Consider the following 26685-nt stretch of genomic DNA (forward strand, 5'->3'; position numbering starts at 1 on the left):
TTCTTCACTCATCACAGACTTTGCCCCAGACCGAAAACCTTTCTGTTTTGCTGCTTGAAGCCGTAGATTTGTGTTTTAGTTTAAAGGATAAAGGCCTTTACGCACCGGGGACGTTTTCTTCGCGTGATCCTTCGCATTGCGAATAAAGGCATGAACAAATAAAATACCAACAGGGAGGCACGTAGTCCCAACTCAGAGCCGTCCAAGAGGACAAACTTTACTCCTTTCAATCTCCTGTGTTTTTTTTTATTGTCAGCAAATCCACTGAAAGGGACCAAACCGCACACCATGCTATTGTGTGCATCCAAAGCCTGAATTTATTCCTCTGTGCCTTAGAGCTCCATTGTTGTCCAGAAACAGTTAAAATCACATCAATGAGCCACACTGTTGCACTATGGATCATGTTCCTTCATTACTATGGACTGTAGTTTATTTGAAATCGATCCCACGCTGCTATACTGCTGTAAATACTCTCTGACTCACCAAATCTGCAGCTGAAAATAGACCCTCTCGAAATGCGCTATTTCCTTCTGTTTCACTAACCGTTGCTAAATACTAATGTCCAGCTGTTACATACGTTTGTGACCCATTTTAAAAAATGTGCGTCTTCAGTAGGAACAAATAGGCTTGGGGCTGAGAGCCACAGACAGGGTAGTGAAGTCAGAAAAGTATTTCGAGACACCCTAAGGCATCGTTGGTTTTGCCCTTTTTTGGTGATTTGCTGACAGTAACAAAAATATAGAATACCACCAGCCTTATTCTTTTTAATAGAAAGTCTTTATTATCTGAAAATACACCAGAATTAGACTGCTTTGTTCAACCAATGAACTTATTAGGGGTTCAAATATTCACCGGTCTCACGATTCAATTCGATTGCGATTATACTGTCAACAATTTGAATCAATTTGATATCTCGATGCATCACGATGCGTCACCTCCTCAATATTATTATATATTGTTATACATGGTTTTCATCCAAAAATTCAAGCAGTCAGATATACACCCTCCTTTTCATTGTATCTAGTCTTAAAGAAGACACTTCCTGAATGTAGCGGAGTCTGAACACAGCGGACAACGTTCAAAAGGCAGAAACAAAAAAAGCAGCGAGTGAGAAAATCAACAAGCAACTTCAGCAGGCAACAATCGATTATGGTCTGTCACGGCATTGGTGCAGAATCGTCCTGGTCGTGATGCATCGATGCAACGATTCATTTCAACACCCCTAGAACTTATATGTACATATATATGTATATTCCATTCCATATCGGTATGAGTCAATTCTTATGGAAAAACTGTAAAAATTCTGATTCCAGCTGCTTAACTGTGAATATTTTCTAGTTTCTTCTCTCCTCTGTGAAAGTAAACTGACTATCTTTGAGTTATGGACAAAACGAGACATTTGAGGACGTCGTCTTGGGCTTTGGGGAAACACTGACCGACATTTTATAGCAACCCAGTCTCACGGCAGTTCGTGAAACTGTCACGTTATTTAATGATTCGTGAACAGGACACGATTATGTCATTTGGTGAGCACAAATTTTAATGTAACGTATTTAAATGGGGAGCATATTTCGTGATCACAGCACGACTACGGTAGCGAGTAGTCTGAAAAGCCGATAATCCGCATCGGGAGGTCGGTCGGGGCGGTGGACGGGTCAAACAACACAGGACTTTCACCCCGGAGACCGGGGATCGCGTCCCGCGTGTGGCTTTTTATTTCCCCGTTGTTGACGGTTGACAGTTTCCTTTCCCCGTTCTTCTTTCCCTAAACACAACCGTCCCGTTGTTGTTGCGTGTCCCCACTCCCCCCCCCCCCGGAGACCGCGGGTCGTGTCGGTGTGTGGCGTGTTCTTTCCCCGTTCTTCTTTTCCTAAACCCAACCTCCGTATTGATGCTTCCCATTCCGTGCTGAGCACCCAGAGACCGCGAGTCGTGTCCCGGCGTGTGACGTGTCCTCTCCCCATTCTACAAAAAAAACGACATAATTGTGGCCGGTACACGAATCAATAAATTACAAAAAAAAAGCGTAAAAGCGTGACCATTTCGTGAAAAAAAAACTACATAATCGTGGCCGGTACACGAATCAATAAATAAAAAAAAGCGTGACCATTTCACGAACTGCTGTGAGACCGTTTTGTTTATAGACCAAACAACTAATCGATTAATCGGGAAAGTAATCGACAGATTAATTGACAATGAAAATAATTGTTAGTTGAAGTCCTAAAACTGATCTTTAGTGACTCATTCTCAGGACAGGCTCGTTGTTTTCTGCTGGGTAAACCGTGACTCTAATATTTTGGGTCAGGAGAGATAGCGCTGGCGCAGTTTCTGTGTGAATTACTGTCACTACCCACACACTTATTAGGAACCCCAGCCCCTGTGGCTTTACACAGACTTTTACCTGATAGGCTTGGCGCGGCGGCTACAATATGTGCGTCTTTGTGTTCGAGTGCGAGGATCCATAAAAAAAAAAATGACTGTGAAATAAAGACAGACGATTTCTTTTCAATTCACAAATTTTAATTCACTTCAACGCTGGATGGACGAAGATTTCATTGGAACTGCATTTGAGTCTAACCCTGATTCCTGTCATACAGAAAAGCACAAATATCATCTGATACGGAGTGATTGGAGTCGACGTAATCATTAAAAGGCAGGTCATCTGTTTTGAGTGTAGCAGCCGATAAGGATAGTCAAACAACATGGACACTATCCATTCTCAGATCATCTTTTTTTTTTTTTTTTAACATACTGTATACTTGTACACAACTGACACCAAGCAACAAAAAAAAAAAACTTCCTCTAATTCTTTTTAAATACTCTCGTGATTGAATTGGCCTGGCCCAATGAACTGATTTCACTGGAGTTGTCCAAAAGGAAGATAAAAAATTAAAAAAAACAGCACTCTTCTGATACTCCAAACTGGCTCAAACACGTAAAGTCACTCCGCGAAAAATAAAAGTATATCAATTACAATTTATCCCGTGTCGGGTATTTACAGACATCAAACGTGAAGAACATGAGTCAAACCTGCCACATTCTCTTTAATGGCTCAAAAAAGTAGATTGTCATCAACCGCAGCAAAATAGCTGCTTTCTTATTTAAGTATTTCTCTCATTTGCTATTTTTGGGAACTATTAAAAAAGGCATAATACAACATGACAGGACTTATTTATTTTTTTGTACCCAATAACACTCAGTAACTGCTTCTTTTTCTTTTCTTTCACTCTCCGCTCCTTTTCTTCCTCTTTTTTTTTTTTTATTTTTTTTAGGGCAGAGCACTCTTAATGTCTCTTGTTTCCCAAACCACCGCCCAGTTTCTAAAAACCAATATTTAAAACCATGGAAATAAAAACTAAAAATAACACGCGATGACAGCAATTCTAACCATAATAACAACAATAATAACAATAATGATAATAATAATCATGGATAAAGATAGCAATAAATAGGGTTGGTGAAGTTTAAGTGCGGGTAGGTGTGGTGAAACACAAGACTGTGGGCACCAATTAGAGCGAGGAAAAGGGGGGAGAGAGGGAGATGGAGAGAGGAGAGGACGAGTGGACTACCGCACATAAAGTGACTGATTGTTTGGTTGCTGAATCTCCGCTCCGTGTCCTTCCTTTCCTGACATTTTTTCTCGCCACACATACGCGGGGTGGTGCCAGGAAGGGTTCAGAGTGGTGGGTATACAGTACAGTGTCCGTCCACGCCACATCCTCTCGATGTCGGTCCACTTTCCTCCTGCCAAACTGTCATTTCACGGTCATATTTCAACCTCACACTGTTTTGTGAGCCTCGAGAGGAGAGACGGAGGGAGGGAGGCAAGAGTACATCAAATCCACAAAATATCAGTGTCTCCGTGAACAGTAAGTGCTAGATCGGACTGGTGGTGATTCTGGAGTGTGACGTTAGGTTTGGGCATCGTTTTTGATTTTAACAATTCTGACTGGGTCACCTGCTTTATTTCACAGACGAAAATCTTATTTTGATTCAATGGCGATTTACAGTTTTTTCCCGGGATTTTTTTTTTTAACGTCAAACGAGCGCCACTTATTGTGCTCCATAAGCTACAACACAACGGGCGCTTAGAAGGACGGTGGCCGCAATGGAAACCAAACCTTGCACGTGTTAAATTTGGAACCGATGAGCAAATTCGAATCCAAATTTTTCCAAACGATTCCATTGGAATTGTAATTTCTTTTTTGAAAAGGTACCGTTCCTCGATGCCCAATCCCAATGAGGCAAGGGCAGGTTGTGGGGGGGGTCATTTCCTTCTTTTTCTTTTTTTTCACGATGAGATGACGCTTGGAGGATGAACAGCAAGTGGCGTCCGTCCACGTTTCTCAGGCAGGCGACAGCATTAGCTACATCCGTGTGAGTCCTGAGGATTTAGAGGGATTGTAGAGGTCACGGAAAAGCCCCCGGCATGTAGGAAGTATGTCTTAAGCCGCCTACACACGATAGGCGGCAAAACCGCGTTGCGCCGGCTGTTCCATTGATTTCCTATGGGGAGGGCGGTGGCACCCAACTACGCGCTGCGCTACCCCCGCCGTCATGCACCGCTCGGATTTGCCGCTTTGCGCTGCGCTCAAAAGTCCAAATTATTTCAACTTTGACCTATTTGCCGCTGACCTTTTCGAAAGCGCAACCGATGAGATAACAGCATGTCGTTACTTAGCAACGGGAAATAGCTTCTAGCGGTGCGCAGAGAGCAAATCGCTTATATCATGTGTAGGCAGCTCTATGTGACTGTGCTCAGACTTTAAAGAGGAGGAACAGGAACAATTTCTGGCCGAAGCCGATGAAATCCCGCCTCTCCGGAGTGGCCTTTCTGGCGATTAGATTAAGAGAAAGTGTCGACACTTGGAGATTTTGAGCAGCAATGGATTACCTGTTTATGAGAGTTAATTAAATGTGGATTGGGGAAACTTTCTTTCACAGTTACACAAACGCTGCTGTGTCACAGCGCTCTGCAAAGCTGCTGTCTTTTCGCTAAGGTAAATTTTACTCCCCACATCAGGTGTTCACAGATGTCTGTCTGAGATCAAGTCCGTCTGGTTGTTTGGGCGATGTAGACATTATTTCAGCCTGATGGTTTCTTGACGTTCCCCCTCCTTTAATTCATGACCAGTTCCACAGCTTTTTCTTCATCTTGCTTTCTCTCCCTCTCCCTCTCTCTCTGTCCTCTCCTCTCTGTGTGTCAGTCTCTACCTCTGGTAGTCGGCCGGCTCTCTGGGACTGGACGAGGAGCTCCCGGGGCCCAGGGGGCCACCAGGCCGGCCGTGCCCCTTGTCCATTCCTTCCTCCTGAGCATTTTTGGTCCCTGAGGACGACTGGCTGGAGCTGGAGTTAGATTTGGAGCCGGAGGAGGCCGGCGGCGGCTGGTTCAGCCCTCCAGCGCTCCCACAGTTCCCCTCTGTGGACTGGTAGATCTCCTCTGCTCCGTCCTCGCTGGACTCCGGGTCCTCTGAGCCCGAAAGCAGCTCCTCTTCTCTGTATTCGCTGACGTCCACACCTCCGCTGGCCGCAGCGCCCTCGCCCAGCTCCTTGAGGCGGCCGTGGTGCTTGACGTGGTAGCGCTGGTTCTGGAAGAACTTGATGATGGTGTGTTTGGGCAGGTCAAGCTGCGCAGACAAGGTGTGGATGGCCTCCTGGTCCGGGTACAGGCCAACATCCTGGATGAAGCTCTGCAGGATACCCAAGGCCTCCAGGGAAATCTAAATATAGAAAGAGATCGTGAATTCAGTGTTAGTTTGGGGGAAGGCTTAGTTGCACATATTTGGTGCGGGGTTTAGGGTTCATCCATCAGGAAATTTTTACTTTTTTCAATAAAAAGAAAATGGAGCTTTACATCATCTGACCGTTACTATTACCATATCTGTGTCTAAAACGTTGGAAAAGCTAGAGCAGATAATAAAAAAATACCTCTCAAAAAGCTTGAAGGCAAAACTTGTTAAAGACGTCCGCTGGGGACCGACTACAATCATTAGATCTGAGAAAAGTCTTTTAGTTAGTTTTGATGCTTACATTGATTTTACATTCATTCTGCTTAGGTGGTGCCCAAAACGGCTCGGGTGCTGCACCTGAGCCCTGGAATTAAAACTAGCTCCAAAAGGCATAATAATCACTTCATGGGTCCTGGTGATGGTCCGAACAGAGACAGTAGAATAACTGTACCTTAGTGCGTGATCGTGGCTTCTTGTTGCTCCCAGCACTGCCAACGGCGCCAGGTGGACAGCCGCCAGCAGCTCCTGCTCCCACATTCTGTAAGCCCTCCTCGTTCACCGGGGCAGATAACTGCTCTTCACGCATCGGAGACACGCGGTGGTCCTTCATCGGGGCCGGGGGTGGCCTGTGAAGCGCCTGACGAGAAAGACAAAAGAGCTGATTGATTAATGGGGCACAGTGACCCCTGATCAAGACTGCAGCAGGAATTTATTCTGACAACAATGATACTTAATTTATGCATTTATGTTTGTTATTTGACCTAAATCCTGTGTCAACATCTGGATGCATTTGTGTAACAATGCATTGCACAAACTTCTTAAAATATAATTTCCTGAGTGTAATCAAAGATTCTCAATTACCAAAGATAGCGCATTACACGCTGTCTCCTAAATGGGGCGTGGCCTCGTTTAAAAGTGTACTGAACTGAAATTATAAGTTGCATAATTTATTAATATTTTATTTTATTTACACAGCTAAAAGACATATTAAGCATTACGAACATTAGTTTTGTTAGGGCGTTCACGAATGTTAGTTGACGTTAGCCTATCAGTGTTGCCAGATCTCGCGAGAGTTTGTTCCTGAGACAGAAAACAGGTCTGGAACGTGATGTGTCCGTCTGAAAAATGCCATTTTAGTGTCAGAATGTCCTGGAGATTCGGGCTTGTGAATAATGGCTCCAATATTTAATGTACTTTGGTGACTATGGGGCGAAAGTATCGCTCATAATCTGTGTTCACTTCGCTTCTCCCATTGGAATCCATGCACTCAAAGACCTGCTGCTATTCTCCTAAAGAGGCGTGGCAGTGGAGAAACCCACGTGACACACATACAGGAAATGACTCCGAGTTGGTGCGTCTCTGTTCTAAACCGTCTCTGGTATATTCTGTAGCGGACAGTAACCCTGTATGGTGCAACACATCTTATAAAACCACCAGTAAGCTGTCCAGCAAACAGTAGCCAGGGCTGCACACAGGGTGAGAACATGTTTCACAGCTCACAGAGTGTCACGGTCTATTAACCAGTTCCAAGGCTGGCATTCAAACGGCCTTGTGTCCCGTATACCTTTGACCTAATGTGTGTAAGATTAGCTCCAGTGAAACGGCCAACCACCTGTCTGCCAGGAAGTCTCTTATTTACAAACTTATGACACCCCATCACTATTTAACCAGCCCACTCAACACCTCAGAGGCACAGAGCGTAGAGGGGAAGAAGTACTTAGATTCGGCCGGGAACCACTACAGTTGTTGTAGTTTGATAGTGGAAGTCAGGAACAAAAGCAAAATATGGAGAAAAAAGTTGCTTGAATAAATTAAACTGTTTATGTATGAAAGTACCACGGTTGCAACTGTTGGTTTAGTTTCAGCACAAAGCAAGTTTATTCACCTTTTTAAAGAAAAAGAAAAGAAAAGGGCAATTTGAAATGTTTTACATAAAGGCGGCAGACTTATTACTCTACAAGGCAAAAAAAATAATAATTAAGAATAAATTAATTAGATAACAACCATAAATGTATTGAAAGGCAGTGGCAGAGAAGTGTTTAGCCTTGATTTAAGAGGATCATTTAAATTGCTCCAGTGTGCTCCAGATAATTGGTGCATAGAAACGAAAATGTTTTGCTCTGCTTTGTTTTAAGAAACACAAAACAATGAACAAATAATAACTTGATATTACACAAGCAGATTAGAACCATGCGTGCTTTCTAAACAAGTTATAAAATGTCAACATCCTGGCAGCCAGAGGAGGTCTGACAACAACCAAAAACCACCAAAATAATTATTTCAGGTTTATCTTTTTTCAACTGCAGGAAATTTAGGCAAATCAAATCAATGATTTCCTCAGTTGTGTGGGACCGCAGTCACTTGTTAACACAGTATGTACATTTGAGTATCGTCTGCAAAAACTGTTCTAAGTTTGAACAGAAAAGCCTCAAGAATCGATCCTTGAGGAACTCCACTAGTCATTTCTGTATGTTTTGACTTGTAGTTACAGCAACAACAAGACTTTCTTGTAATAACAGGAATTGGATTTGAGCCAATTCAGAGCTCCAGTCTGTCTAATAATAAGCTACGGTCAACCAACATATTAAGACATATACAATATATTCTGGCCTTAAATTGTTAATTGCTAATTCTGCTCGTGTAGATCACTGTTTTTTAAAAAGAGGTTTACAGATGTGCTAATTTGTATATTATTAAATTAAATGTAGTTTTAAAGATACAGTCTTGGAGAAATAAAAAATTAAAAAATGAAAACACTCAAATAGTCCTTAACTGAATTACAGTAGTTTTATTTTAATTTTGATTCCCATATTTTTAGTTGTATTTTATAAACCGCACCCGTAAAACAAATTATAGCTTTTAAAAAATGATTGCTTTTGGAGCTTCTGACGCACAGACTGAGAAACACTTTACTTTTACTGCTGGTAAAGCACTTGATACAAGTGCACGTTTAAACTCGAAGAGGATGAATTTCAGATGATTGTATCTGGATTTTAATCGACTCAGATTTTTCAGTAATCCAGATTATCACAGTTTGGCACAAGGAGTTTAAGGTTTCTCAGTTTTTCAGCAAGATTCATACACAGGATCTTAAAAAAGCCCATATTAGAAGGGCTAGGGAGGTGTAAAGAGAGATTATAAATAGAGACAATGAGGGTAGGTGTAGCAATGTGTGTGTTACTCTGATGGGTGGAGCTCTCACTGTCAGAGAGAGGGGGTCCTCTGGCTGTCAGGGCGAGTGTGAGGGCTGTTTGACAGCAGTGAAGGAGGGCTGGGTGAAGTGTTGGGAGGGAAAGTGGGGACTTTGGTTGTTTGTCAGAAGGTAGTGGCTGTTGTGAGAGCGTTGCGGTCGTGTCCCGCCCGCTCGCTTTAAGAGCAGGGAGGGGCCTCCCCACTGGAATGCCCAGCTATAAATCTGTGGTGCATTAAAATTAAAGGACCCACATAAAGATAATAGTCATTCGCTTTTCTCTCCCTTCTCTTCAATAATAACAGGGTATTACATAAATAATATTGAGGGCAGGCCAGACCATGAAATTGCTCCGATTTCATTCGCAGGGGCTTTATTTTCAGGGGGGGGGGCAGGGAGAGATGACCAATTTACAGGAATTCAGTACGATTTTTCCCCGTTATTGGTCATTTTTCCTCTCTCCCTCCCCCAATCTTCTGTTTCTGTTACACAAAGTGACATTTTTTTAGATATTGAGAAAAGACTGTAAGAATGCTGGGAAACCAACAACAAAGAAAAAAAAGATATGTACCCCTGCCCTAATGAGGACCACACAGCCACAAACATCCCCCATACAAACCTACTGAGACACTTAATAACTAAATTGAGGGTAAATCATGGAGTGGGGGATTGCAAAACCTTCCGTCTCCCCACCTCCACCCACAGACCTTCATCATTTCCATGCTTATTTGAGCTGACAGCAAGGACTCTTGGATCAATCGCCACACACACATGCATGCAACAATGGCGGGTCTGGTCTCCCTCATGCACTAATGATGATGTTGAACAGCAGAGCCAAACACACAGGGCTGGTTGGCTCCGAAGTTTATCTCTCCTTGTCTCTCTTTTCCTTCAAACGGTCATCCTCTTCCTTCTATGCTCACACTCCTCTTCCATACCTTTTTGGTTTTTCTCTTCCTTTAGTGTCTTTTCCTTTCCTTTCCCTTCTACGACTCTACTATACTTTCTCTTTTCCTCCGCCTCCCTCTCCCCTCACTTCTAATGCATCAGGACACTAATGAAGTGGGCCTCTGCCAAGCCAACATGACTCCACATCCAAATCAGCCCTGAACGGGTGGATGCCAGGAGATCCCACCCCCACCCCCCATGTCCTCCACCTCCATCTCCCCTCTACTCCTTCTCACTGCTGTCCCTCCCCACGTTTTACACCTTCAGTCCCAGCAGCCTGAGGCCATGCCCCGACCAACAGCGCTCAGCCTTTTCTGCTGATTTTTTTAGAAACTTTTTTGGCGTGTGCGCCACTGAGCAACTCGTATAGGAATGAACGGGGCTCCGCCTCCAATGCTGTATCCAGGCTTTATAGTACATCCGTGCCTTAAAATACAGACCTATGCCTGAGGCTCCCTCTACCTACTCTGTCTATTTGCCTTGTGCTCTTCGACCTTGACCGTCTGCAACAGACTATCTATGGTGTACTGATTTACAGTCTTCAAAACAGGTATTAGTTAAGGTGAGAAAATCTGATTTTAGAAAATTAATATTTCAGGCTAGAATCAGGTGTGTAGATCTGTACTAAACTGGTGCAAAGATTTTGACCCTGCTGCATAATTAGCAATTTATTTTTTCTACACTTTCTTACTGGAAGCGTTTTCTAAACATTGCAAAATGCCTTGTGGGTAATCAGTGTCTTCTTACAGCACAGCTTTTGAGTGCGTGGGAGCATTAAATCCAGATGAAAATCATTAAACTCATCTACTCCTTTTTCGGTGAATATGATTTTAAAATGAAAACATTGAGCCTTAGTCATTTGTCATGGAGGGTAGACTTACACCCCAGAGACAATTACCAAGAAAGGAAACCACCTCCTGCATGTCACTAGGGCTGGGCACCAAACTTCAACACTTTTAGGCACCGATCGAATTGCCTCCATAGTATCGAGTATCGAAAAATGCCTTGTCATTCAATACCAATTTCAAGACGTAAGAAGAAAAATCTCATCAGCGTCAGTGAGCCAATAAGCATGCAGCATGCTTGTACCACGATTGAATAATGCTTGTGATTGGCTGTCTAACGTTATAAAAGCTCTACCTACCTAACAGACAGAGACGGGGCTCACGTTTGTGTATTTAGTGGGTCACATAGGTGTTAAGTACTGTAATGTTGTAATTTATTTTGGTATCGGTGAAATTGGTATCGGAAAAAGTATCATTCGACCGGTATCAAAGTCAAGGTTTCGTACCGGTACCGATATTGAAATGTGTTGAGCGATACCCAGCCCTACATGTCACTGGCCGACAGGTCCTCCAAACTAAATGACAAAAAAGTTTGTTTGTCATTGCCTTCCAAAAATGACCCACATGGCCATTTTCTGACCCCATGCCCACATCAGCATAACAATGGAGTTTGGTGTTTTAAGCCCCCAACTTCGCCTTCCAGGCAGCGCTGCATGGAAGGCACTAGGGTTAGGCAAGGGTTAGGGTTAAGATTAGGAGCGCTGCCTTAAAGTCGACGGTGGGGGTTAAAAAACTATCGAGCCATGACAATATTGTTTTATGACAAGAGTTTTAGCTCTAGTAGTAATAGCAGAAGCTTTTTACTCGTCCCATCTCTGACCGTAGCACGTAGGAAGAGACTACATGTCACTTCAGAGCAACACAATACAGCCCTGCTCTCCCAAAGCCACAACCAGTGGAGCCCCGCGGCCAGACCAGCTCTTCTCATGGCATCATTCAATAGTCCTGAAAAACTTAGTTTCCTTCTCTCCGGCTCTCTCTCTCTCTCTCTCTCTCTCTCTCTCTCTCTCTCTCTCTCCTGGCAGAGCTGTCAGTGCACTGTAGTACAAATGAACAAGTTTCTTTAAAACGTAAATCAAGGCAAATTACGGTGCAGAACTATGAAAGAATTATAGAACATGAAATATTCATCTTTTCCTTAATGAGCTCTGGTCCTCCAGGGCCCCTAACTCTCTCTCTCTCTCTCTCTCTCTCTCTCTCTCTCTGTTGTGGTGTGTGTGTGTGTGTGTGTTGGGAAGGGGGGGGGCAGTGTGTATGACCACCAGAGACACCATTAACACAGAGATAAATATGTAATGAAGGAAAAATCACTTTTCTTCGGGGGTTTTTTCTTCAGTTCTTTGCATGACTTCACCTTTGCTGTTAATCAGTGTTTTTTTTCTCATTTTCTCTGTCTGTCTGTCTGTCTGTCTGTCTGTCTCTCCCGCTTGTATCTGAATAAGCGTGTGTGGTTGCAATTCATGAGGACTGGATTCAGGGCTGAGGGAGTAGATGAGTCACTGCACATATCCTTTTTTGTAAAATAATGATTCTTTGATGAAAAACTGTATACACGTAATGTTATTGAGGCTAGCTGGGACTGCAGCTGAGTGTGTGTGGTCATGCGGTGTGTGTGTGTGTGTGTGTGTGCACGCGCACACTTGTGTTGTTGTTTTATTTATTTTTTTATGTTCAAACTGTGTGTGGTATTCATTCCATGTATCTGCAATTAAACAATTAACTTAATTGTGGTTTGCCAAAAAAGCCCAAACTCCCCCCTGCAAACAGTGAATGAGAGGCCACCGGGATTCACTTAAGACTGGAGGGGTGGGGGGGAGAGGGGGAGAGAGAGAAAGAGAGAGAGAGAGAGAGAGAGAGAGAGAGAGAGAGAGAGGCAGTTACTTCATCTCAAAACAAAATTGTTGTTGCATTGACAATCTTTCCCCAAATGTTATATATATTCCAATATATTTTGGCAGCAAATTATTTATTGTCTCAATGACAGAGAGGATGTTTTTATTTCATTGATAATTCTTGATACGATCGAACCTTTTGATGTTGTGGTTGCAAATTCCCTCCGCCAAGGAAGTCGCGTTTTCGGCAGGATCACGGTAAGAAAACTAACTTTGTTCGAGACCTGTTTCTGTCTCAAGACCAAACTCTCGCGAGATCTGGCAACACAGATAAGCAACATAAAATATGAATAAATTATACAAATAAAACGTTTCATCCATCCGCACAACAATCACTACACTTTCACACGAGGCCCGCTCATTTAAGGAGACAGGAAGTGTGTACCGTTTCATACCATTGGCGCTGCTTGAAATGCGCTATCTTAAGTATAGAAGATCTTTGGTATGAGAGACCGAAATACCACGAGACCAGGGATTGTGTCCCGTTCTTGTCCCGCGTGTCACTGAAACGTACATTTTGTAACCCCACCCACGACCTTCTCCTAAACCCCACCCACGATCTTCTCCTAAACCCCACCCACGACCTTCTCCTAAACCCCACCCACGATCTTCTCCTAAACCCCACCCACGATCTTCTCCTAAACCTAACTGTCCCGGCCTGACGTCCTGACCCAGAGCGTCAACAAGTGACGCCAAGAGTCCCGACCAAGCGCGTCTAAAATGAAGTCAAAGGACTGCGTCTGACTGAGACGCTGAAGGAGACTTTTTGCGTCAGTAACAAACGCCAAAGGCACCTGACCAGGCGCCGCTTTTTGATGCGCTGGGAGTGAGAATGTGTTGTTATGAATGTGCAACACTAAAAGACTTCACACTTGATAATAATCTAAAAAGAGAGAGATGAGTTTTTTCCACTGTGTTGACAGGAACTATTTGTTGCTGCCTTTGGCAATAAGCACCCTTGTTTGCCATGTCAGTAAAGCACCTGGATTAAAGTGAGACACAAAGAGAGAGGAAGAGGAAGGGGGAGGAAGGGCATAGTGGTTGTTAGAGTACGTCTTGTTCTAGTCCACCACTCCTGGGGTCTCAGCCTCGGTGAGCGGTCATACACACACACACACACACACACACACACACACACACACACACACACACACACACACACACACACACACATAAACAACCCCTACACTTGCAGCAGAAATCAATTTAGCAAAAACAATAAAGAAATAATTTATAAGGGCAGACTGTGCCAAATTAGCTGTGGGACGCACTTAACCGCTAAAGCCGTATGAATAAGAGCTGTAGAGCGAGCACCAGGGCCGTGTCAGTCATGAAGAAATGTGATGCTGCAGGTTACTGACATGGACACACACACACACACACACACACACACACACACAAACACGCACAGCACCTGCAGACTTAATATACACAGTCAGAGATCTCCCAGAGCCCCCAACATGCAGAAATGTTACATGCTATTGTACATGCAGTCCAGTTTAAACACACACACAGACACACACTCACATCGCTGGTGTGTGGATTAACTGTACAGCGATGTCTTAGCACCACATTCATGTTTAATGTGTATTCTGTGGTTGCTTGCTGCAGTTTTAGAGACCCTCTCGTTGTCCACAACACAAAGGAGCGCTCACATTACCAACTATCAGTGTGAGAGGTTGTGTATGTGCATGTGTGGCAGATGGGACACATGTGTGGTCTGTAGTGGCAGGCTGGCTGGAGCCTGAGGTTTGGTAAGGGGGCTTCATCTGGTACAGAGGGGTGTAGGGGGTGGGGGGTCTGAAGACAGCAACACACATATTTATACACACACACACCTCATTTCCCGTTAATATATCACCAGTTGTGCACCACGGTTCATCTCCATGTCCTTCGAGGTGGGTAGGGGGGGGTGGAGGCATTACGAGGGTTAACTTTTATTTTGAGTCTTTTCTGAGAGTGTGAGAGGAGCGGAGGAATGTGTTAATGGTGCCACCACAGTTTCCTCCCAGTCTTCACCATCATCAGCCTTTAATACAGAGCTCCGAATGGGAAGACAGGAAAGATGGCTCGATGGTGGGGTCGCGGGACAACACCATAGGATTCGTGTCAAGATGCTAAATGGGACGTTTCAGCATTTGCCTGTTTTTGATGTATGACATATGGTATATACTTTATGTGGTATATAATGGCTTTGCATTGGGGTGGGGATGCTGGTGGTTAGACAGACTATCTCTGAACTGAAGGACCTAGTCTTAAGTGTGTTTGAGCAGGCAGTGAATTCAGTAGGGCTGCTTTCTCTGAGTCGATTTGATGACTAATCGCCACTTTGGTCTCAGTTGACTAAGATTTCTTTAGTTGATTAGTCACTTTTTTTTATGCCGAATGATTTATTTTCAAGAAACACATGAGCACATGGTAAACCTGGTAAACACAAGATTTGAAGTTTGATTAACTGGTTGGAGTCATTTTTTCATGAAAAGAAAATAAGAAATTCTCTGATTCCAGCTTGTTAAATGTGACTATGTTCTAGTTTCTTCTCTCCTCTGTGACAGTAAACTGAATATCTTTGACTTCTGGATCAAACACGACATGTGAGGACGTCATCTTGGGCTTTGTATAACACTGATAGACATTTTCACAATTTTCTGACGTTTTATAAACCTAACAACTAATCCACTGATCGAGAAAATAATCGTTGGAGGGTGTGGGGGGGGGGAGGGCTGGGGGCAGTGGTTTTCGGAAGTTCCTCATGCCAAGCGTTCTTTGATTTAATGCGACGTGTGATCGGCCTACTGCCGCAGCAGCTACAACCCAAATAGTCTGTGGTGCGGTGAAGTTGAGCAGGGTGTAGTGACAGAGTTGGCAGTTCAGCGTGCCGAGATGCTTCCATTCACATGATAGGATATTGAATAAAGTACAGAAATAATAAGGTATGAAATGAACACTCTATTGGTATTGGTATCACTTTAAGGGTACTGGTATTGTAGTTTTTGCGATACCTAGCCCGACCTAGAATTGGGGCACTCAATGGTGACTGTAGAGTGTGAGAAAAGAACGTATATTTCTGTGGTGTTTGCTACAGATAAAAGATATTATCTATGTAATATCTATATAGCCTAAGAGTAATAAAGACAGACAGACAGGGTCGTGTGTGTGTGTGTGTGTGTGTGTGTGTGTGTGTGTGTGTGTGTGTGTGTGTGTGTGTGTGTGTGTGTGTGTGTGTGTGTGTGTGTGTGTGTGTGTCAGAGTGGGATGCTTCCAGTAATGACAGAGGACAACACGTCAGCGCGTTTCCTGCATCGATCCCCCTCGGCCCTCCTTCAGCCTCTGCCTCCCTCCTCTCACACTAATGGGGCATTTCCTCCAGTGCCACACCACCCAGCAACACTGTTTACTCTTCGTTCCACTGGAGCACGCACACACACACACACATACACACAAACACATCGCACACACAACGAGATCAAACGGTACAGTACATACTTAGACACCAAATGAATGTAATGAGGAATTAATAGCGACGGGCGTGGTCTCAGAGGGCGGAGAGACACAGTTTCATCCTCTTCTGACCGTCGCTTTCATTGGCAGCGGTGGACAGTAACGGAAAGTAAGCAACGAGGCTACTTAATACTTAAACTGGTCACACTTTACTTGAAGGTATATACATAAGAGTGACATGACAGTGTCATGTCACGCTTATGTAGATACCTTCAACCCTTAAACTAACTTAAACTCCACTATCATTCAGAGGGCTTCATAATGTACTTTTTTACACTACATTTATTTGATAGGCTGCCAGTCGCCTTGGTCTTTGTCGACTAATGTTTCTTTAGTAGATTAGGAATTTTTTTAATGCTTTTTCTTGCTGAATGATTTATTTTTTAAGATACTCGTAAGCACATCTCTGGTAAACACAAGATCTACTGTAAAGTGGTGCTTTTGCATGATTCTTTGTGGAAAAATCTGTCAATCAATTAGTCGACAAAATCCTATTGCGTGTTAGTCGACTAAGAACGGCTTTAAAGCGCCCATATTATGCTCATTTTCAGTTTCATAACTGTGTTTTAAGGTTGTACCAGAATAGGTTTACATGGTTTAATTTTCAAAAAACACCATATTTTAGTTGTACTGCACAGCTCTCTCTCACTGCTGCAGCTCCTCTTTTCACCCTGTGTTTAGGTCTCCGTTTTAGCTACAGAGTGAGACCTCTTTTCTTCTTCTGTACTATCTTTGATTGCACTCGCACATGCGCAGTAGCTCAGATGTAGATCATGTCAGCTAGCTCCATAGACAGTACAAGAAAGCCTGTTTCTCCAACTTCGGTCAGTTACAAGGCAGGATTAGCTGGGAGACTTCTTCTAAATGAGGGCGCACATGGAAGTAGTTCTTTTGTAGATTATGGTGAACTTGTGTGTGTTGTAGCAGTGCTTTGCCATTGAGAACGAGGTAGCATGCTAGCGCTAGCATGCTAACGGTTGCGGTTAGCCAGCTCGTTTCGGCTAGTGACGTAGACAGCCGTGCAGATTTTGACCAGCTCACCCGGAGACTGAAGGCAGGACACATTAAGAAACCATATCTCACTCAGAACAGCATGGATGTTTTTTTTCAAAGTTTTTATGCGTGTGGAAGCACCAGAGACACAAAATAACACCCCAAATCCCAGAGAATTTGATTTTTTCATAATATGGGCACTTTAACTGAACACAGCCCTATTCTAAAAGGAATAGTTGAAAATATTTAACAATATAAGTCTACAGATAACAGCTTACAACAACAGTTACCTCAACCAGCACCTTTAAAGCTCACAAATTAGCATGTTATGTCTCGTTTGTTCAATCTGTACAAAACCAAAAGTGTAAAAACAGCAAGTTGTAGTTATACTGGTACTCATGTGTTGAACTATTTCTTGACTGGGACCAGTTGCCAGGACACCAGCGCAGACTCCAAGCCAAGAAATAGTCATATACAGTACATAATCCGCTGTAAAACAGCAATTCTGTCAACACAGACAACACATGTCAATTGGAAATGTGCTTTTCTACACTGATCCAAAATCAAAAAACGGGTCAAGGAAATCGGGTAAAAAACACATTTTCAGTGTTTCAGTGTCACTTGTACATGATGGTGAAGTAAGAAAAGATGTTTACGATCAATTTCAACAGATGTAATAAATATTGTCAGATGAGGTGATGTGCGCTGCAAATCTGTTTTCACTGTATGAACCGGAGGTGCAATTTTAATGCCTGGTGTTACATCCATCTGGACATGGAGATACGAGGCGCAGGTTAACAGCAGCTGTAGACATGTCTTACCTGTGTGTCCTGCGGCAGGTGGAGGACGGTGTGCAGCCTCTCCGAGTGATGGTGTCTGGACTCCTCCTCGTACGCCAGATCTCTGTCGGCCTGCGGCAGCGCCAGGAACCTCCGGATGGTGCACAGGTTCTCCCACAGCGTGCGGTTCTCCGGGCTCGGGTTCTCCTTCCACCGGAGCAGCTCACACAGCCAGCCCTGGAGATGAGACGGAGAGTGCGGGGGGTTAAACACAGAGGTGGAGTTGAAGGAATATGTCCATAGTTTGGCAAATACGCTTTTTGTTCTCTTGCTAAGAGTTATATGAAACGTTTGAAACCACTCTTATGTCTGTACAGTAAAGCCCAGCTCAGACCAAAGATAAGCGACGAGACGAGCGTTCTGAAACCTGCCAGGTCACACCAATGTGGCGAGACGAGGCGCTGTGTCATCCCCATAGCAACGACTCTTTGTACTTCCGTTCCAGCTTCCGACTTTCAGGCATTTTTGTAGCTGGATATATCATTTGTTGAGTCTAAATATGAATGTGGATAACGTTAGTGATAGTGAGATGCTTGCTGCATATAAAGGCATGCCACCCGCCAAAGTAGCTAGTGAGAGTGACTGTGTTACCCGCCACTGCCGAAATCTATGTGCATTTGGCAGGGTGGCGGGTGCTAATGTCAAGCCCTAATTATATGTGGTAAGAACAGCATCTGGAGACTTGACCAGCTGAGTCGCAGAGACGGGCCAGTTCAGACCGGTGCAACGTTTCCCTGCAGTGTTCTAAAACGGTCCGTCTTGTTGGGAATCTTTGGTCTGAACTGGGCTTAAGAAGACAGCCAGTTAGCTTAGCTTAGCTTAGCATAAAGACTAGAAACAGGCGGAAACCGCTTGTCTGTTTTTTCCAAAGGTAAAGCTCACTAATGAACATGTCATATTTTAGGTGTAAAAACGATAAATTATGGAATACAGAGGTTTATATGCAGGAATAATTTTTTTTCCCCAGTCGCAGTGACTCCCTGTAGTCTTGACATCACTGTAAAGTTGTTTCCAGTCTTTATGCTAAGCTAGGCTAACCTACTGCTAGACGTAGCTTCATGTTGACCATACAGACATGAGTGTGGTATCAATCTTCTTATCTAACTCTCGGCAAGAACGTGAATAAGTATTTTCCCAAATGACTATTCTGTTAAATCTGTCTTATAGAAATAGTTTTAAGCAGAGGGTTCTGTTCTCCCTGAAAGAATATCACAGTGGGCCAGCCTTGTATTTCCTGTTTTATGAACCGTTTTATGAGGCTTCTCCAGCTGTGGAGCCCAAGAATCAACACCTCTCACCTACTAGCAATGACAGGGAAGAAGGAGGATGATAAGGTCCACGAGACAAAAGACAAGTTAAGGTATGAAGGGATACAGGAAGAGTCAGATGGGGAAACGACAGACAAAGAACAATGTAAAACGTCAGGAGATACAAATTGAACAGAAAAGTTGAAAATTGTGCAGGGGGTGTGAGGTAAATGTCAGAGAGGAAGATGGGGGAAGGAGAGATGGAGAAGATTCAATTATATCTGCTAGACTGGTTCAGTTTGTGACACCAGCTGTTGTGTTCAACCAGCCACCTCGGGCAGCATGCACCGCTAATAGCCTGATCGTCTCTCTCTTCCTCTCTCTCTGTCCTTGTGGCCAGCTGCAGCAGATGGGTGCACTGAGCCGTGACCCTCCGCCACCCCCAGACCCGCCAACCTGGGGGACCTCGCTAACTGCGCACACACAAACACACACACACAAGCATGCACACATGTACTGTATACATACCGTATATATCTCTACAAATTACCTTTCTCACGCATAGCCACATGTTTGAACGGACTATATCCATAAATAAAGAGATTTTTCAACGGCTCGCTGCGCATGTGTGCCTCTGTGTGACACTGCACTTCAGAAAGTTCACTTTCAAGCGATCAAATGGGCAGTACCTTTAGAGCAGGGGTCTTTTCTTAGCTGAACGACAGCAAGGACCCCCTACGACATATTGTATTAAATTGAGTTGCATGTTAAACTGGGCCTACAATAACATGTTGGGCGCCCTAAAGCCTTTACACATACCTTTATGCGGTGCATACAATACTGAGCTATTAAAATAATTATTGACATTCATATATTTATACATCATGTTTTAATGGTATACATACATGAAGCACAGTGAATCCTTAAGCTTAACTGTATCTGTGTTTGGCTGCCTTAATGGCTACCTTACCTACAGGCCGATATGTCATCAATGTTGTGTACATTTAAAAACAAATCACATATAGGCCAATTTATCTTTGCTAAAAATATGTTGGACTCATGTTTATGTATATTTTCCAGTCCTTCCAGAAAAATGCGGAGTTTTTCAATTTTATGCGATGAAATTGCAAAAACTGCGGGTTTGATGAAAAAGAGAAAAAAAAGTGATTCCCCCAACACCCTGCTTTTCGATGAAGCAACTAAATGCGGAGATTATGAAATCATGCAAGCCCCGCATATTTTGCGCGGAAATCGGCAATTTATGCGGTGAAAGTGCGGCGTATTTGAAAAAATGCGGCCCCCGCATAAATATGCGGACTTTGGCTGATTATGCATTGAATTATGTGATCGCGTTTTTCTGGAGGGACTGGATTTCAGACTACTGACAATTTTCTTTTTTTTTTAAATGATTAAACAATAACTTGGGGGGCCCCCTCTGAAGTAACTCCTGGAAGATCTCTGCTTTAGAGTAATTAAGACAAATGTTATAAATATAGATAGTTCCAGTGCCACAGTACATCCTGTTATCAAAGCTCTGAGAAAACATTCATCGTGAGCCGAGTGACACAGTTGATGACTGAGTGTGAACTCGGTGGCAGCTCTCCAGCCTAGCAGTAGTGTGTTTTGGCTCTGAACGCCCCCCTGAGTTCTGTGGTTTGTATGAGATTTTCAAAGCAAGTTTGATAGACCCTTGTCGTTCCTAAGAGCCAGCTTAGATGTAAGACTCTTTTTTTTTTTTCAAGTGCTTCCCTCACCTGGCTCTTGTTGGCGGCCACCTTAGCGAACAGAGCCTGGGACACCTTTGCCCTCTTCATCTCCTGCTGAATTTCGTCGTAGATGCCTGACGTGATGTTGACCAGTGACTCCAGCTTCAGTGGGAGGTCGGGGGGCGGGCCGGACGGCTTCGGCTGGAAGAGGGGATCGACAGGATGATGTAACACCACAGTGAGTACAAATGAAAGTCCCTCTGAATGGTTAATGTTTAGCGGGTTCATCTGAGCTTATCTGATAGCATCAGATAAGTTTGGACAGGAAATATCAAAGACGTATAGTATATATTCCGGAGAGAGAGCTATCCACAAAAGCAAATCATGTGTATACATATGAGGAAAGGTTATCAGCTGATGATCGGGCCAAGCTGCTCCGAGAGCAGACATGCAGTGTTCCCTGTGCGAGCATCGGCAGCACATCTGCAGCGCACGTCTCCACATGAATTTTGTTTACAGATCAAAGTCATTAAGTCCTGCTCTTTTGTCTGTCTTTTGTTGTTTCTGTTTGAATGAACATGTATTGGCTCTCAGAAAGCTTGTATACACAGTGTTTGAAGTCGTCCGCAAGACATGTACAGACCAGCTAGCTTACATTCCCTCAGTGTAAACGATGCGGAGATTATTTTACATAGACATAATAAGAATAGCACACAAATTCACCCACAGCCATGAATGGGCATTTGCCCTGACATCAGAGGGAGCCTCTTATCACTGATGGTTGCTAAACTGTTTTGCGCACATGGAAAGAAATGTCCAAATACTGCATAATGTCCTTTTTGTTTACAATATGCTCCTATGATGGCTTTGAAGCTGTTGTTCCATTATAAATGGAATTTGTTTTATGGTTTTAAGACACAGCGCATGCCGTGCCTGCAGGCTGCTCTGTGAGTTCAAGATTGCAGATAACTCACCGAGTTGGAGATCTTAGTCTTGTTCTTCCAGATGGAGGCCCAGGTATCAGGGGTTATCTGGTCATCCATGCCCCTCTCCCACACTTTCTATGCACACACAAGACACACGGCATGTTACAATCACATTTTTGCATCACTATAAATATATATCCAGACTATATATATAGTCTGGATCAAGTACATTTCCAGGATAAAGACTGACATCCGGTACATGGCTCACACGCCGGAAGTCAGGCTTTGCCGCTCTCCTTCCGCTCAAAATCCCTTCGCTACCCGAAAAAACAACAAACTTTGAGCTAGCAAGCTACACGCTGAAAACAGCATGTTTTGAAGAAAATTTAGATTGTGCAACAAGGTAGGCCTGCTTGGTTAATTCGGGGAATGATTCTAAAGATTTACAAAGAAGTTTAAGGGTGTTTCCTCTCTAACTGGGACGTTTTTGGACCGATTGGTGGGATTGCTGTGGACCAAGTACACACGGAGATACACTGGTAAGAGCTAATGAGGTTTAACCATGTATCAGCTCATTTAAATAGCTCACATTACTGTATTGTGTGAACAGTTAATTTCATGTAATATTGTATGTGGCTTTTTCTTTTGCGGGGTATAAATGTTCCACCAAAACAACTTCCTCCCCGATACTATTTTGCAGAGCCACTGCAACCGGAGCTTAGGGCCAACAAAAAGCGTTTATTTTTATTTTTTTTCTATCCCAGAATGGATCTGTGGTGTAGCCAGACCTTAATCCACAGCGCTGTGGAGATAACTATGAATACATGTGGAGTCCTGACACAAATGTCAACAACACAGTGACTACATGGCCCGCTAACCTGTGAGAGGCGTGGAGGGCCGGGGTTGGAGGAGTTGGAGGCCGGGAGGCCGACCGAAGGGTTCATGGTGCGCTCTCTCTCCTCCTGGTAGATGCGGTCTCTCTCGCTCTCGGCCAGGTTGAGGAAGTTCTGCATTGCTTTCAGATTGACCAGCAGAGACTGCGAGGCTGTGCGAGGGTCCTCCTCCTTCCGCAAGATCTCTGACAGCAAGCCCTAATCAATGAAGACACACACGGAGACGCGTTTACACTGTGAGCTTAACTTTGCAGACACTAACTTCAAACCTCTATTTCTAATACACAAACTTAAGGCTACGTTCAGACTGCAGGCCAAAGAGACCCAAATCCGATTTTGTTGCTCATATGAGATTTTTTCACGACAGTGTAAACAGCCCAAGTCACATGGCATCCGATTTTTTCCAGTTCTGATTTGGGCCACTTTCCTATGTGGTCCAAATCCGTTACAGGTCCGATTTAAAAAGCGACCTCAGGCGTAATGTGAACAGTCAGTCAAAAAAAAATCGGATCTGGCAATAAATCGGAATTGAGCATTAAGGCCTGTAGTCTGATGTAGTCTGGATTATCTCAAACCATGTTTTCTTTTTAAATGTGGGCTGATGGGGTACTTGCTGTCGCTTGACTTAAGCCAAAGGTAGCGCTGCGTCTAGTTGGCCGGCACCGCTCTCCCCATAGGAAAACAATGGAACAGCCAGCACAGAGCGGTTTTTACCGCGGATCATGTGTAGGCGGCTTTAGGAAAGGTTTTTTAGTTTTTTAGTGGGATTGTTAATAAATGGGTTTACATAAACATATTGCACTACTTGCTTATTTTTTATCTGTTGATGTTGAAAAAGCTTTTACTGTAAGTAATGAAACACTGACCTCATATCACACTGCAAGTGTACTTCATTACAAGTAAAAGTCCTGCATTGAAAATGTTACTTAAGTCAAAGTATGCAAGTATCATCAGGAAAATGTACTTAAAGCATTAAGTAAAGTATATTAATGTCCCCTGTGGCTGTTAAACTATTACATATCATATCATTAGATGATTATGACTCATGCATTAATGTCGGGTCGGAAAGAAATGTATTTTCAATTGCTCTGTATGTCTGGCACATATTAGAGAATTGACAATAATGTTGACTTGACTTGTAAAAGCTGGATTTCACTGTTGGGAGTTGGAGCTCATTTTGAACTATTAACTAGGGCCGCTCCCTCTTAGTCGATTAGTCGACTAATCGGTCATTTTGGTCTTAGTCAACCTAGATTTCTTTAGTCGATTAGTCATGTTTGATGCTTTTTTCATGCTGAATGAATTATTTCCAAGAAACATACGAGCACATCGCTGGTAAACACAAGAATTAAAGTAGTGCTTTTGCATGACTCTTTTGCGGAGAAACTCAGATTTGCAGATCTGTCGATTAAATCAACTAATCGATTAGTCGATACAACTGAATGAGTGTTAGTCGACTAAGAATTTCTTCAATCGAGGACAGCCCTACTATTAACTAATAATTATTTTTATTATGGATTAATCTGATGATTGTTTTCCATTAATTGATTTATTGTTTGGTTGTGTAAAAATCTCAAAATAGTGAGAAATGTCTTCACTATTACTCTAAGCACTAAGCGACACCTTCACAATGTTTGTTTTGTTCAACCAACAGTCCAAACCTCAACATTATTATTTTTTTGACATTTCTAGTTCATTATTAATGTTAATATTTACAATAACTATGAAAAAGCAGAAAAGCCTTGCATGTAAGAAGCTGGAACAATGACATTTTGACATTTTTGCATGAATAATTATCAAAACAATTACTACCACCACTACGATCGATTAATCAACTAATCATTTCAGCTTTACCTATTAGTATAAACTGTTGGGTAGTTTAATGTATAGCAAAACATAGTTTAGAAGTTTTTATGTTGTTTTTTTTTAATGCAAACAATTTAACCTGTAAAGTAACTAAAGCTGTCAAGTAATCGTAGTGGAGTAAAAAGTACAATATTTCCCTCTGAGATGTAGTTTAGTAGTCAAAGTCAAAAGCAAAAGAAAATAATTAAGTGAAGTACCTCATTTGATTTGTACTTATAGGTACAGTACTTGAGTAAAAATGAAAACGATGAACTTTATACAGTATTAGCATACAGTATGGGTTGGATGCTCACACAAATACACACACTTTGAACACACACACACACGTGCAAAAACTCACTGAAACACACCTGGCCTCTACACCAACAGGTCTATGAGTCGCCTCCCATTACACTGATCTAATGGGGCGTGTGCTAACCGCTTTAGCACAGCCTGAATGCATCAGGTGTTTGTGCTGCTGCGAGGGCGGGGAAGGAGACCCAATGACCCAGCAAGCTACCCTGCCACGCTTCCGCTAAGCCGCTGAAAATACCACGCGGTGCAGAATTAGACCAACGCTGTGTGAAAAATGATAGTCTATCAGTGACGTCAGTTTCTATTTATTTCTGCCAAATAGCTCCTCTCACCTGAGATGTTGCGGGGAACGAGAACTATGATCCGTTTAGTCTGAGAAAACGTGGCTCCATAAGGGATCGTTCGGTCTTGCCTGACTCGATGCCACCACAGGATGATATCTATTAATGTTCAGATTAGGGCTGCACAATATATCTTTTTTGTTTTTTGTTTTTGCGATATCGACTTGCACTATAAACACATCGCAAGAGGCTGCTACATATCGCCAAAGATTTTTTTTGTTAGTTGAAAGAAAATATCAGTAGAAAACTGCACTTTAAAATGTAACCATCATCATTTTTTTAGTGGTGCCTTTTATATTCAATTCAATGTTCAATTTGTTCATTAAAAGAATGTTGGAAGTTATTTACTTCCATTTGTTTGAAAATCAACAAGCAATTTGTTATATTTAAGCTGAATATTGAAAGCAGCAGAAAGGCAGAACTAAGTACACTTTAACATCTGTTTAAATCTCGATTTTCAAAAACATTATCGCATAATTTCCTCGTATCGTGCAGCCCTAATTCAGATTATCTCCGTCCTTGTGTCTCCATCTGAAGCTACCCTCTCTCATCCTTGACGCATTGTTCCCTCGCTTCTCCTCTTCCTGGGATCATTTTACCACCACACTTTCCCAACTGTCTCCTAACCTTCTTGACCACAGTCTGTCCTGTTTTCCTACCTGTGTGCGGTTGAAAGCCACACGGGCGAACACGGCCTGGGAGACACTAGCTCTCTTCAGCTCGTCTCTGACCTGCTGGTAGATTTCACAGGAGACCTCGGCGGCCGAGGGGTTGCTCCCGGGATGGTCGCCGCCGCCGCCTTTGGATGAACCCCGAGGGATGGGCGGGTGGTTGAGGAACTGCTGGTTGATGGCCTGCGGGTGCTGATGGGCCAGCAGGCGGCTAACGGCTAGCTGCTGGTTGATGAGGTGGGCCATGGCGAGCTGTTGACGCACCAGCTGCGGGGAGAGTTGAGGGGAGAGCAGCCCACCTGGCCCCAGCAGGGGCTGCATGGTGCCGGGCGGGGGCGGCGGGGGCGGAGGAGGAGGCACCTGGCCCGTACGGAGAGGAGGGCTGTGGTGGAGGGGGCCGTGGGGCGACGGCTGCTGCTGGGGAGGCTGCTGAGGCGGCTGAGAGGGCGCCTGCATGTCTCCAGACCCCGCCTTAAGGAGGGGGCCGCCGGCTCCCAGGTGACTGAGCTGGGCCAGGCCGGCCAGGTGGGGGGGAGGTCTCTGGCCCAGCACACAGAAGTCGGCCATGTTGTCTCTCTCTACTGGAGAGGAGAAGACATTAGTGAGTGTGGTCAAACACCTTTACATGAGCACTGGTCTCGCATTGCCTGACCTTCCTCCACAGCGCTGTGGAGGAGGGTCTGGCAATGTCCACACAGCATTCCAGGATGGAAGAAAAAACGTGCTCTAGTTTGTTGCCGTTTCTTTAAACCAATCACAATCGTCTTGGGGGGGCGCTAAGTGCCGGACAGAGCCACGGTGCCT

General features: G+C 43.7%; 1 protein-coding gene across 3 annotated transcripts in view; it reads right to left on the minus strand.

Moving 5' to 3' along the window:
• Window positions 1-3257: 3257 nt before the first annotated feature.
• satb2 (SATB homeobox 2) overlaps window positions 3258-26685 on the minus strand; it is a 64066-nt gene continuing 40638 nt past the window's right edge. The window contains exons 8-14 of one of the 3 annotated variants that reach the window (XM_039818529.1): window positions 25870-26462; window positions 22695-22907; window positions 21865-21951; window positions 20939-21091; window positions 17920-18114; window positions 6181-6366; window positions 3258-5720 (exon numbers count right to left, since the gene is read on the minus strand). In XM_039818529.1, the coding sequence (XP_039674463.1) occupies window positions 5211-5720; window positions 6181-6366; window positions 17920-18114; window positions 20939-21091; window positions 21865-21951; window positions 22695-22907; window positions 25870-26462 (1937 nt within the window). In that variant the 3' untranslated portion in view covers window positions 3258-5210. Of the gene's footprint in view, window positions 5721-6180; window positions 6388-17919; window positions 18115-20938; window positions 21092-21864; window positions 21952-22694; window positions 22908-25869; window positions 26463-26685 lie in introns of all 3 variants that reach the window. The other 2 variants (XM_039818528.1, XM_039818530.1) reach the window with 2 other exon arrangements.

The sequence above is a fragment of the Perca fluviatilis genome, chromosome 12 (genome assembly GCF_010015445.1).
Source record: "Perca fluviatilis chromosome 12, GENO_Pfluv_1.0, whole genome shotgun sequence".
Classification (NCBI taxonomy): Eukaryota; Metazoa; Chordata; class Actinopteri; order Perciformes; family Percidae; genus Perca; species Perca fluviatilis.